The sequence below is a fragment of the Olea europaea genome, chromosome 17 (assembly GCF_002742605.1).
Source record: "Olea europaea var. sylvestris chromosome 17, O_europaea_v1, whole genome shotgun sequence".
Taxonomy (NCBI): domain Eukaryota; kingdom Viridiplantae; phylum Streptophyta; class Magnoliopsida; order Lamiales; family Oleaceae; genus Olea; species Olea europaea.
The window spans coordinates 13,293,064-13,306,986 of record NC_036253.1 but is presented as its reverse complement, the minus strand read 5'-3'; the positions used below and the strand labels follow the sequence as shown (position 1 = coordinate 13,306,986).

Genomic DNA, 13,923 nt, shown 5'->3' with positions numbered 1-13,923 from the left:
CACACACACGCACACACATGCTTATAGAAAGCAACCAAACATTGTCTAATTCTTTCATATTTTGGACTGATTGAACTGATGTTTCTCTTTTTGCCTATCAGGGCCCTCAATATGTATGCACTAATTTTTCCACATTTGTTTGCACAACCTGCAGTGGAATACAGTAAGTAATGAGGAATTTTACTCAAGTGTCTTTCATGTTTATGTCAAATATCCTCCCTCCAGAGGGTTTTAAAATTGTTGAAGTTTTGTCAACGCCTTGATACAAATGTAAATACTTGCAGCCGAGAGTTCACTCATAGGGTGAAGTCAGTATCTATGGCTAAATTTACGTCACAAGAAGTTAGTGCCCTTCAAGGAGGGGGAAATGCGGTACACATGCAACTCTCTTTTCCCCGATGGGGATTTGCTTGTTGTCTTCTTCCAGTTTTGTCAACACAAAATCTCATGTCAAACACAATTTTCTTTGCATAGAGTGCCAGAGAAATTTATTTAAAGGAATGGGATCCTCAGCGCAATTCTCTCCCTGATGGCAGGTTAATTCTCTGATATTTTTAGCTTACTCATACAAAATGCTGTTCTTATTATTTTAGCACCATCTCCTTTAATTTTCAAAATAAATGCTTGTCTGATTTATATTTTGGCTGACAGTAACATAGAAAGACTGCGCGATTTTATAAAACATGTCTATGTGGATAGAAGATATACTGGTGGGAGGAGCTTTGAAAAGCCCCCAAGGGCAAAGATGGTATCTATGCTACCCCTTTCCATAAATTTTCATTCTTTGTGATCACTTTTCAAAACTTTTTGATCGTGTCTTTGCTTCTCAAAATACATTCGTATCTTCAGGGTGAAACTGAGGACTATAATGAAAATAGGAGGATAGATACATATCAGGGTGGATCTCGAAATCCACCTTATGAGGATACTTCTGAGCATCATTACAGTGATAGGCGAATTTCTGGTGGAAGAAGTCCAGGCTATGACCTAGAGAATCAGCAGCGTGGTGATTACAAAAAGAGTCCTGCTCAAGCTGAAGTTGTTAATGACTGGCGACGTGAGGATAGATTTGGAAATGGAAGAAAATCTGAAGACAGAAGTTCTGATGGAGGCTCTAGGCTTGACATTAGGTCACCTGATCATCAAAGAGATCTGGACACACCCAGCCCTCCTGTGGTCCTTCCTATTAGGGAGATTTTGGGAGAGAATGTATCACCACTTCGGGTAGCTGAACCTTCAAATGCCACTGGTGGCAGGACAGCTGATGCTTCCATCCATACTCAGGTCACATTCTCCCTCCATGAGACTTCATTGTTACACTCGTTTCTTTATCCTAAATTTCTTATCTTGGTAGCTCACCTTAATCTGCATTAATCTATGAATTTATGGTATACCATTTGCCCTAAAAAGTCAATTATGGTTTGTTTCTGTTATGCAATGTCATATTCTCTACAGCAAAGGTGTGAACTAGCTCTTGAGTTCATATACATGATGAAAGAAGCAGATCCTCTTAATTATATGCTGAATCATTCTTGTTTGTTGATTATATGTGTGCGCATGATTTACATACTTCATTTGCATTACCTTTGTCCGGATGAATGCTTGCCATCTAGCCTGATGATCTTGCATATAATTGCGATGTATCTAATGCTTGAACTTTATTTTATCTTTGCCTTTTTTCTGCTTCTTCCTATCATAGAATTGATTGGCATATTATTTCTTTTGCAGAGAATTGCATCCTCTAGTAGCTTGGCATCCTCAAACGAGAATCCAGCTGAATTCAAAATGGAAACATCATTAATTGATTTTGATTCTGCTCCTGCACCTCCAGTAACTGCAGCTATGCCGCAAACACAGCAATCGGCTACAGATAAATCTGCCGTGCAGCCAAAACCTAGTGGGGACAACTGGGCAAATTTTGATTCCGCGCCAGATGTGAAAGTAGCTCAAGCAGCTTCACACACCAATTCGGTGCTAGATGTTCTTTCAGAGTTGTCGATTCCTGCATCCGCTTCTGGTCCCTCTGCCAGAAGTCATGGTAATGATATGCTCAATGCTCTTACGGGCACCGTACCAGCTTTCCCATCCGGTAGTTCACAAACGACATCTTTTGGGTCAGCCTATGGAGGTACTGCATATCCTGGTGCAGCAATCAGCAACTCGGCCATTGTCTCCCCTGCAGGTGCTCCTGCTGCATCTTTTAGGCCAGCACCGATATTACCGACTGGTGGAGGTAACTCATTTGAAAATGCTTTCACTGGAGGGAAGTGGCCTGTCATACAACCTCAACAACCTTCAGTGTTCCCTGGGGTTGCTGGCCTGCCTAATTCTCAGTCAGTCACCATTGGTGGACCTCCAAGCAATCAGGTATTCGCTATTCTGTTGCATTTCTTCTGCTTAATATTTGATTTTCATACATCGATTACATAACCTCTCCTCTGGACCTCTGAAGCCATGGAATTCCCTAGTTGCTGCAAATGCCCACCAGCCTCCTGGTGTTGATCCTCAAATGTCTCAACCTGTTACAACTCAGGCCATGCAAGCCTCTATTGGAGTTGCAACACAATCATTTTCAGAAGTGAAAGCTAGTGGAAGAACAGAACTGCCTGCTGATTTATTTACAGCAAATTATTATTCTTTTGCACCTCCAGTTCCAGGACGGCATTCTGGTCCCTTTCATGGCGCTGGGTTTTCAGTGCAACGCAACATGCCAATGGTATCTTGATTCTTGTTAACCATCATGTTCTAAATTGTCTTTTTTCATTTTTTATAAATTCCATATCATTTATTTTTTCATTTTTGGCTTGTTGACTGCATTCTGCATCGTTTATATAATGCAAGTATTTCTGTTTGCAGTCTACAACTACTTTCCAGCAGGTACCGAGATCTACAAATCCTTTTGACGTCCGAAATGAACCTTCTCCTGTTCAAACTGCAGTGGTATGTTATATTTCTCATTAGATTTTTATATTGGTTTTTTATGTATCTTTCAATCGATCACTCAAGTTTTACATAAATCATCCTATTAAGATTTCTTAAATTAGAGATTCGACGATGGACATAACTTTGTTGTCATTTGAAATGCACAAGAAGTTCCTTTTCTAAATAATATTTCTCATGGTAACCAATAGAATAGGACATCATTCATAATTACTCGTTATGACTCCGATTATATGCTTACAACTTCAGTGTAATTCATAACTAATGCTGAACATGCATTATTACAATAACCACTCAAAATCTCTCAATTTTCATTTGTAAAGCAAACTAATGGTTTTATGAGCCACTTTTCGTAGTTCATACCTTTTGAATTCGAGGCTATCCAAGGCATGATTAGAACCAACAATGTCAAAGGATGGCAGTCGCATAGTTCGATTAGCATTGACATTTATTTTTCATATTATAGTGAATTGCTTTCTGTTAACAATGCTCAAAATTTTTGCTCATTACTAAATGCACATGAAGCATGTATCTTGTCTAACAATAATGCAGCATTGATGCATCTGCCGAGCAAGCATAATGACTGCAGTCTGGTTTTATATATGTACTCAAAATAAATTAGTTTCCTTGTATTGTAGTTTCCTTCAATGGCATCCTTACAAGGCGCATTACCCAATGTTGCACCTATATCAGACCTGGGTACTTCGCACCTTCAAACATCCATTCCTACTCAGACACCATCTTATGCGTCAGCTATCCATCCAAGTATATTATTTCTCTCTTTTTATTCGTTCTAGTCGCTTAATTGTTATCTTTACATGTTTTAACATGTGCCTTGTATTAATTCAGGTTCATATCTGGGGCAACAAGTTGCTGGCAACATGCCAATAAGGTAACCTAGTATTCATCCCATCTTTTCTTTCTATAGCTCTTATTATACTAAATTTCAAGTGTTACTTTACAATCCATCAAGAGTTCTGTTGTGTTATTTGCCATTTTTCCCCCGAATAACTGATCTGCTGTTGTGCTCTTTCTCTTTTAAACAACCTGTATAAGTTATTTATATTTGAGCTGTTACATTAATTTGTTATATTTCCTATTTGTTTATCCCTTTACAGGCCACAAGGATTACCGGGCTTTGGTCTTGAGGGGCCTGCTTTTGTATACCCAAATCACCACGCGACTGGATTACATCCAGCACCTGCTTCTTCAAATAACTTCTCTTCTGCTACGGGAAACCCATTTGGCTAAGATGGATACGGAATGTCTTTAGCATGACTTCATCTTGATGCTTCCTTTCAGACATTGGATGGAAACATTGTAATCTGGTAAAGATTCATTTTTCCTTGGCGGTGAAGTGGTGAGGCGAGAAGCAGCTACAGTTACATATCTTAAAGAGTGCCTAATGGTTTATTGGAACTCGCACCACCAAAATAGTTTGTGTAGTCTACATCTATAGCATGTTAATGCGTATTATGCCGGTTGCTGTCATAAAATTTGTATGATTTGTTTTGCTGATCTTGTCACTGTAGTAAGCGCTTTGAGACAATTCATCCTGTAGAATAGCAACCTTTTTGTAATGTTATTGCATGGAATTGGATGTTATTCCTAAATAAAAAGATGCGCAAGGTTTGGGTATTTTCTTTTCTTTATTTTTATTTATTATTATTATTATTTTTTTGGGTGACACTATCTGTAAGGTGTAGACCAAGCAAATACTGGCGATTTTTTTATGTTCACTTTCCCTTTTTGGAAGAACCGTAGCAAGTCAAAGAAAACTTATCTCAAGAGGTACTATGGTCTTACATTACGAGAATGATGCTTATCAATTTTGTTATGTTCATGACTCATCTATGTGATTTGGAAGTTTGATTTATTGAGAAAGCCTAGATAATTTTGGCTTGGAAGTCAAGATTGATAAGGGGTAAAATTTCATCATGGATTGAGAGTTTGACTGAGAAAATGACTTTGGAAAGGATAATGAAGTGTTTTGAAGGTATTGGATCCCAAACGGGATGCTTAGACGCCAGCAACAAAAGGGAGGAATAGGGCTGGGCGTTATAGTTGCGCCTAGACGATGCCTGTTTGTGAAGAATTGGTTTTTTGTAGTGATTCTTGTGTTCTACTTTATTCATAACGTCAAGATTTGATTCCTATATATATTTCACGTGGTGTAAGCTCTTCATAAGCTTAAGATAACTGTTGACCCCAGTAAATGTTGCCAACAGATACCGGACCCACTTGCGCACACGTAAGTGAAAGTCCAACACGCAAGACACGTGGACGGTCTAAAACGGATAGATCAAGGGTGTGGGAGTAGCTCAACGGTGCGGGACGAGAATGTTCGGATTCCAGCTGGATGATCGTAGACCGATTGTACAATAATTACCAATCGATGTTTGCAAATGTGTATGTAAATATGTGTGAATTCGTATTGTGTTGCAAGATAATAAGAAAGAGATAGTAAAATGTGGTTTCTTGTATTGATTCTTGCATTAGCCTTTGTATGGGGTACATGGGGGGGTATTTATAGTGTCACAAGTTAGATCGTGACCTTTGGCTCGGGGTACACGTGGCCTCATCCGGTTAATTTACATGTCAAATTGTAGGCATCAGCCATACCTAGCTTGCTATACATTTATTGATTGGCAGAACAGCCTTTACTAGTGACAAGACTTAACATTTACACTTATGGCAAACGTCCTATCAATCATTCTAGTAAGATCTTTGTGCAGAGGATCTCTTCGAGGAAGCGTCTATAGAAGATGCTGCTTTGTGATTTGGAGACTGCTACCTCGGCTACAGAGCTTCGGCCAACAGGGCCTCGTCCACATTCAAAGGGCCTCAAGATATAGGCTTCGGAAGCTCCTCAAGAGGCAATGAAAGATGGGCCTCGGCTATGCAAATCACCTCGACTTGAGTGCTACGTGGTTCAGCATGAGTTTGCTGTGGGCCCTGGTGGGTTGCCCAAGTGTGCAAACACGTAACAATAGTCTCTCAAATCCAAGTATAGTCATTTATGTGATGCGAGGACTTTGATGAAGTAAAGCCAGCCAGTTAAGTTGAAAGAAATTTTTGAAATTTTTTGTACCCCAAATAATAGTCCCCCAAGTCCAAGTATAGATATTTATATCATGGTTGGAGTTAGAGATGTGCTGTTGTCGAGGAGTGATGAGAATGATGAAGCCAAGGTGGTTGAGAAACCGAAACTATGATGCTTGATGGATGAATGATGAAGAGAGAAGTCGGGGTGGTTGGGAAACCGAACCTACGATGCTTGATGGCTGAATGATGAGGAGGAAGCCGAGGTGGTTGGGAAACTGAACCTGCGAGGCTTGATGGCTGAATGATGAAGAGGAAGCCGAGGTGGTTTGGAAACTGAACCTCCGAGGCTTGATGGCTGAAATTTGAGGAAGCCGAGGTGGTTGGGTAACCGAATCGGTGAGGCTTGATAGCTGAAGTTTGAGGCACATTGACAATAATTGTTCCTTGACAGTTGTGCCAATGATTTGATGTTTTGCGTATATTTTCGAGGAAAGGTGGCTGAACCATTACAACTTCCAAGGCGCCTGCTTCCGTTGAATTAAAGTCGTAATCATGATAACGGCTGGAGCTTCTAGAAGCAGACGCCCTAGGGGAGGTGCGTGGGAGAGACGCTTAAATCTAAGGCGTAGGTTTGAAAACCGTTTGAATTCTACACCTCGGATTTGATTTAGAATGAAGGTCTAGATTGGATGGATTTTGATAAGATGGTTGGGGTTCATCCTAGCCCTTTATAAAAGGTGAGAGATCCCCATTTTTCTGGATTTTCTACCTTTGCAATCTTAATTTTCTTCCAAAGCTTAAGTTTTTTGGTGTTGAAGCTGTTTGTTCCCTGGTTTTTTGGCACCATTCCTTTGGCGTAGTTATTCTCGTAGGTATTTTCACAGAAAATCCCTTGTATTGTGTTCTTAGTCATTTTCTGAAATAGAGTCCACCTCGGGTAGGGAGTTGGTTACTGTCGCGTCATTTGGTCAGGGGGCTAGTTACAGGGGGGCTCCAAAGTTGAGCAGTATGCTATGACCTAGGAGGCAGTAGACTACAGTGTAGAGTGGGAGGCGTTTAGAGTCCTTTCGAATATGACATTGAAGAGGCTGGGGGAGATCAGGGAGAGGTACTGTTTACCTCATTACATAGAGATGTTAGTACCCGATGCCCATGAGCGAGCCTGCTATTCAAGGCCTGGGTGCGTGGCGGTGAGTGAGCACCTGTTTAAGGCAGGTATGCGTCTTCCTCTACACCACTTCTTCAGGACAGTACTGAGGAACTTCATGTTGTCGTCGACCCAGGTTCTGCCAAATGGGTGGAGCCAGTTGGTTAGCTCGAACTTCCTATGGAAGGAAGTGTCACTCGGGGAGGACATGCCTCTCCACGTCTTCATAACCCTATTCTAGCCTAGGGTAATAGGTAAGGAGTCAAGGGGGTGGTATTACTTAACTCCTTGGGGGGCTCATGCACCATTTGTGGTGGGCCTTCCTTCTTCCACTAAGAGGTGGAAGGAGTCGTGGTTCTGGGTGAGGGGCAGGTGGCAAGCGGTGGAGGGGGACACAGCACTGGCTTGCACAATACCGACCCAATACTACGAAGCTCGTGAGTCTCCCAGCCTAAGTTTGCATTCTGTATTCAAATTTCTATAGATCTAACTGTTGAGGCTTCCTTTGCAGATCGCAGTACGAGGTTTGAGTTGAGCAAGGAGGAGTTTGAAGTGATAGATGACATTTACAAGAGGCCTCTCAAGCTTCGCCACTTCGACCAACTCATCGACCGAAGTCGCTACTTCTTTGATTTCGAACTGATGGCCTCCACGGGCAAGAAGCTCCTATTCTTTGTGTATTTCTTTCTTTTGGTTTTGATACTGATGCATTGACATGTTCTGCAGACAAGTTCAAGAGGAAGGAATACCCAGCCCCTGACATGGCCTCTATACTTAGGGTCACATCCACTTTGAATGAGAGGCCCCTGAAGCCGGGGTCCAATGGTGCCAAAGAGGTTCGGGGCAAGGTTGAGCGCCTCTCTAAGGACGGCAGCTCAAGGGCTCCCTAAGAGGGGACACCTCAGAGGCCCGAGAAGGCCAAAGAGCCTCGAGGAAAGGAGAAGGTCCTCGAGAAGCAGAAGAAGAGGAAGCTGGTGCACGTCACCAGCTCGTCAGGAAAGTTCGGGACCTCTGTGTCCCATGAAGGCAAATAAGCCACTTAGCCGAAGCTCCTTGCGGCCGCCTCGAAAGCAGTAAAGATTGAAATGGTTCGACGAGCCGAGGTTGGGAAGGCTAAGGAGGAGGGCAGCTGAGGCGGCAGAGGAGGAAGCTGCCAAGCAGAGGCCTGCAAGGGTGCAAGGGAAGTCTTCGAGCTTCCTTGCCGGAAGGGAGGAGGTTCTGGCTCCAGCATTGGTGGAGGCTCTGCCACCTGAGATCCAAAGTGCTACAAAAAGCTTCTACAAATTCTGGACGGATCGATGGCAGTTGCATGCCTCCTCATGTGACGCCATGGACTTAACAAGGGTCCTTGTGAGCCAAAGTGTGAGGACCTTTGGCCTCGCACTGGAGTGCAGGGAGGCCCTTACTGACTTTCAAACGAGGACCCAGTCCTCAGAGAAGAAGATGGCCTCCCTTGCAGAGGAGCTGAAGGGAGCTAGAGTCGACGCAGAGGAAGCGAGGGCCCAAAAATTTGAAGATGCGGCCAAGCTAGAGTCTATCTTGGCTCAGATCGAGGCGTTGAAGAATGAGGTGTATGAGTCCCAGTGCGAGGTGACCTCCTTGACTAAGAAAGTGGAGGTTTTCAATGACCACCAGAAGGTGACCGTCGAAGCCTTGGAGAAGGCAAACTTGGAGCTAGCCGGGGCCCAAGATTCGTACAAATTCTTGGAGGGCCAGATGAAGTGGTATGTTGATGAAGCGGCCAAAGTGGCGAGGGAGGAGGCGGTGAAAGACTACATTGCCAACTTCCACAATATCGAGGAGTACAAGAGCTTCAGCACCTACTGGAGAAATTATGCTTATGTCGAGATGATGGAGAGAGCTGAGGAACTTTACCCAAATCAAGACTTGTCACAATCGAGGTTAGAGTTTGTGGATGAAGTGCCTCAAACCCTAGCCAATGAAGCGGTTGGGGATGAAGTAGCAGAGGCAGAAGAAGAAAGTTCTGATGTTCAGGCTGCGAAGGCCCCGGCTGCCGAGGCGCCTCCATCATCGTCCTAGGCTTAGGATAGTTTTCTTTTCAGTTAAGATGTACTGGCCTCAGGCCCTCCTTTTGTAATCTTAATTGAAAATCGATATAATATCTTCTTTCATTTAATGTTGTTTTTCTCTTAAGTGCATTGACCTCATCAATTGAACTTAATGTTGGTTGAAGAACTAAATAACTTTAACTTGGTATCCTAACTCCGATCACTTGAGCAAGTAAATTGTATGCAAGCCTCACGAGCCATGACCAATATTGGACTTAGGCAAATGAATTGTACTTAAGCTTAATAACTGTAACCTGAATGGATCCTGACTGGACCGTGTTTCAGCCGACTGGGAATATTGCTGTCTAACTCGAAAGGTAGTTGCGTGAAGCTAGTGGTGGTTGAACCTTGTAGGCAAGTGTATGCACCTCGGAGTTTGAACAAGGAGGCCCAGAGATGGGACGCTGGCCTTTCCTTCGAGGTGAGGACGCTTTCTAACATGGTGGACGGTTCAACCATGCTAAGGCTTCTTCCAGTGGCGTTCAGCCTTGCTAAAGGGAAGCAAGTGCATGCGCCTCGAAGTTCCAACGAGGTGGCCCAGAGATGGGACACTGGCCTCTCCTCCGAGGTGACAACGTTTCCTAACATTGTGGATGGTTCAACCATGCTGAGGTTTCTCCCAGTGCCGTTCAGTCTCGCCAAAGGGAGGCATGTGCATGCGCCTCGGAGTTCTAACGAGGTGGCCCAGAGATGGGACGCTGGCCTCTCTTCCGAGGTGACGACGCTTCCCAACATTGTGGATGGTTCAGCCATGCTGAGGCTTCTCCCAGTGGCGTTCAGCCTCGCCAAAGGGAGGCAAGTGTGTGCGCCTCGGAGTTCCGACGAGGTGGCCCTGAGATGGGACGCTGGCCTCTCCTCCGAGGTGACGACGTAATGCGACACGTGAATTCAATCATGGATAATTTTATTGAATCATGGAAATGTTACATAAGCTGGGAAAGATCGTCGAGCGAGGTATTACATTAATTGATAATAGATTCGGATGTGCTCAATGTTCCATGGACGAGGTTGTGTCTTGTTGTTCATGTCTTCAATCCAGTAAGTCCCGAGTCGGATCTCCTCTCTGATTTTATATGGACCTTCCTAGTTCGGGCCTAGGGAACCAGTGCCAGGTTCTTTTGAGGAGAGGAAGACTCTCCTAAGGACCAGGTCGTTGATTCAAAATGACTTCTTCATTACCTTTGAGTTGAAGGACTTCGTCATCTTTCTTTGATATGTGCGAGCTTCAGCTGGGCGTCATCTCTCCTTTCCTCAATGAAGTCGAGGTCACACTTGCGAAACTAGTCATTTGTTATCTCACTGAAATGCAAACGTTGTGGAGATGGAAGTCTGACCTCGACGGGGCTCATTGCCTCAGTCCCATATGCCATGAGGAAAGGTGTTTCCCCTATTGGGGTCCTCGCAGTGGTTCGGATTACCTAAAGAACCTGTGGCAGCTCATCCACCCAGGCCCCTTTTGACACATCAAGCTTCATTTTCAGGACGTGCTTGATTGTCTTGTTCACAGCCATAACCTGGCCATTTGCTTGTGGGTGGTGAGGCGTGGAGAAGTACTTCTTGATGCCAAGTTCTTCACACAAACTTCTGACCTTCTTGTTGTCAAACTGTCTACCATTGTCTGAGATGATTGAGTAGGAAATTTCGAGCCGGCATATGATATTCTTCCACAAGAACTTGGAAGTGTTGGCTTCTGTAATTTCTGCCAAGGGTTCAGCTTCAACCTACTTCGTAAAGTAATCAATGGCCACAAGTGTGAAGCTCGTACCTCCTCTGCCTTTTGGTAGAGGACCTATGAGGTCCACACCCCACTTCGAGAAAGGCTAAGGGCTGGAGACCGCGGTCAAATCTTGTGATGGTTGTCTTTGGACAGGAGAGAATCATTGTCATTTGTCACATTTTCGTACAAACTTGAGGGCGTCCCTTTTCAAGATAAGCCAGTAGTACCCCTGCATCAATATTTTTTGTGCCAAAGATAGACCTCCGAGTAGTTGCCGCATACACCCTCATGGACTTCTCTTAATATGTAGGTAGCCTCTTCTCATCCGACGCATCATAAGAGTGGAGCAAAGAAGCTTCTCTTATAGAGTACATCATCAATGAAAAGGAAATGGGCTGACCTCCTCCTTAGTTTATAGGCCTCAGCTTGTTAGTGGAAAGTACCTGGTCCTTGAGTTATGCCACGATGGGCTGCATCCAGGTAGGAGTTCCAGCGACCCACATCACATTAGGGCCCTCGGTTGACGGCATGAGGATGTGCTCTATAAGGACTACTATGAGTAGTTCGAAATCCTTGCTACTTGCAAGTTTGGAGAGTGCATTCGCGTGTGCATTTTCGATGCGGGGGATCTGGATCAACTCAAACTTTCAAAGGATGGGATAAGGTTCATCACCATTTTCAAGTAGGAGGCCATTGTTTTATCGCTGGCTAAGAAGTTACCGTTGACTTGGCTAACGACCAGCTGGGAGTCACTACTGATGAATAGTCTTTTTACTTGCATTGCTCTGGCTAACCTAAGGCCTGCAAGAAGTGCCTCGTATTTTGCTACATTGTTGGTGGCCTTGAACCCGAACCTCGCAGCCGAGTTCAGCTTGTGACCTTCCAGGCTGATGAGGACAACTCTGGCACCTGACCTGACGTCCCCAGCCGACTCATCAACGAATAAGTTCCACGTAGGGGGCTCGGCTTGTTCCATTATATCATTTACCTCGGATAAGTTGGCGAATTCTGCCACAAGGGCAGCCAAGGCTTGGCCCTTGATGGCTACCCTAGCCTTGACTGTGTCAAATTCACTTAGCTCCACCACCCATTTCAATAATCTTCTTGAGGCATTGGGCTTTTGGAGTACTTGCCTTAGGAAAAAGCTATCAGCACATGGATGGTGTGGGCTTGAAAATAGGGTCTCAACTTCCTGGAGGCCGTGAACAAGGCCAAAGCGAGCTTCTCCATACTAGCGATAGGAGTGCTTTACTTGTATAGTAAATGGGGAGTTGGGTGGTCCCCTCTTCTCGGGTTAGAACCGCACTGATGGCTTCATTGGAGACGACCAGATACAGCTGTAGAACTTGACTGGGCTTCGATTTGGAGAGGAGGGAGGCCTGCCCTAGGTGTCTTTTCAGGCCCTGGAAGGTCTCTTGACATTCCTCATTCCATTGGAACTTCTTCCCAGCTTTTAGCACTTTGAAAAATGGGAGGCATTTGTCTGTAGCTTTGGAGACGAAGCGACTGAGTGCTGCCACTCGCCCAGTCAAGTTTTGTACCTTCTTTGGCTTTTGGGGGGACCTCATCTTGCATAGGGCCTCAATCTTCTCAGGGTTGGGTTCGATCCCACATTGGTTGACCATGTATCCTAAGAATTTGTTGGAGGCCACTCCGGAGGCGCACTTGAGGGGGTTGAGCCCCATCCTATATTTTCTCAAGATTTGGAAGGTGCTGTTGAGGTGCGTTAAATGGTCTCTAGCTTCCAAACTCTTTACCAGCATGTCGTCTACGTAGACCTCCATTGTCTTGCCGATGAGGTCCACAAACATTTTGTTAACGAGCCTTTGATATGTTGCTCCAGCGTTTTTCAACCCGAAGGGCATCATCTTGTAGCGGTAAAGGCCTCAATCTGTGATGAAAGATGTGTGTTCCTCATCGGCCGGGTGCATGGAAATTTGGTTGTAGCCGGATTATGCGTCCATGAAGCTCAATAACTCATGCCCAGTCGTGGAGTCTACCAGTTGGTCAATCCTTGGAAGTGGAAAGCTGTCCTTCGGGCAAGCTCTGTTGAGGTTAGTGAAATCGATGCACACCCTCCACTTGCCGCTGTGTTTCTTCACTAAAATTGGATTGGAGACCCACCTCGGATAGATGGCCTCCCTGATGAAGCCATTTTGGATGAGCTTCTGAACTTCTTCCTTCAAGGCTTCATACCTCTCAGGATTGAAGGCTCTCATTTTCTATCTATGCGGGGTAACCTTAGGATCAATTTTTAGGTGGTGGCAACTGACCTTGGGGTCTATGCTTGCCATGTCCTCATGCCTCCAAGCAAAGATATCGAGATTCCTACTTAGGAAATCCTTCAGCTTTTCTTTCAAAGTGCTGGACAAGCCCTTGTCACCTTCAACAATTTGGATAGGTCTTAGGGGTCCACCGATAAGCTCTCAAGTTCCTCAACTGGGGGTGCTTGAGGTTCGTATTCAATTATGTGGGCATCAATCTCATCGATGACTAATATTTTCGGATTGGGTGGGGCATCAATCATTTCGACATCTTCCAGTTCGACGGGAGCATCACCTGTTACATCAGCCATGACTACGTCGGTAATAATTAAATGGACGTCCCGAGGCTCTACCTTTCTAATGGAACTTAGATAACACTCTCTTGAGCCTCTTTGGTCGTCTCTCACCGTTGCCACTCCATTTTTCGTCGAGAATTTCATGCATAGGTGGTGGATGGAGGTGATGGCTCCTAATTTCTTTAGGGCTGGCCTACCCAATACTCTGTGGTAGGCCGATCGACTATCGACAACAAGGAATTCCATGAAGTTCATTGTGGTTTGGGAAGACTCCCCCATCTCTGCTGCGAGTGTGATTTTTCTCTCAGGGTGATGCTATCTCCAGTAAATTCGTACAAAGAAGTGGTGGTGGATGTTAACTCATGGTCCAATATCATCTTGTCGAAGGTGGATCCGAATAGAATGTTGACGGAGCTACCATTGTCAACTAACATTCGTTTGAGCC

General features: G+C 44.5%; 1 protein-coding gene across 1 annotated transcript in view; it reads left to right on the top strand.

Annotated features, from left to right (window-relative positions):
• The window catches only part of LOC111412961 (probable ADP-ribosylation factor GTPase-activating protein AGD14), a 7,729-nt gene extending 3,151 nt beyond the window's left edge, over window positions 1-4,578 (top strand). The window contains exons 3-13 of the mRNA XM_023043814.1: window positions 102-163; window positions 285-372; window positions 475-536; window positions 652-748; window positions 850-1,284; window positions 1,729-2,367; window positions 2,453-2,716; window positions 2,857-2,940; window positions 3,579-3,705; window positions 3,790-3,832; window positions 4,059-4,578. Of these exons, the coding sequence (XP_022899582.1) occupies window positions 102-163; window positions 285-372; window positions 475-536; window positions 652-748; window positions 850-1,284; window positions 1,729-2,367; window positions 2,453-2,716; window positions 2,857-2,940; window positions 3,579-3,705; window positions 3,790-3,832; window positions 4,059-4,191 (2,034 nt within the window). The 3' untranslated portion in view covers window positions 4,192-4,578. The remainder of the gene's footprint in view (window positions 1-101; window positions 164-284; window positions 373-474; window positions 537-651; window positions 749-849; window positions 1,285-1,728; window positions 2,368-2,452; window positions 2,717-2,856; window positions 2,941-3,578; window positions 3,706-3,789; window positions 3,833-4,058) is intronic.
• Window positions 4,579-13,923: the final 9,345 nt, after the last annotated feature.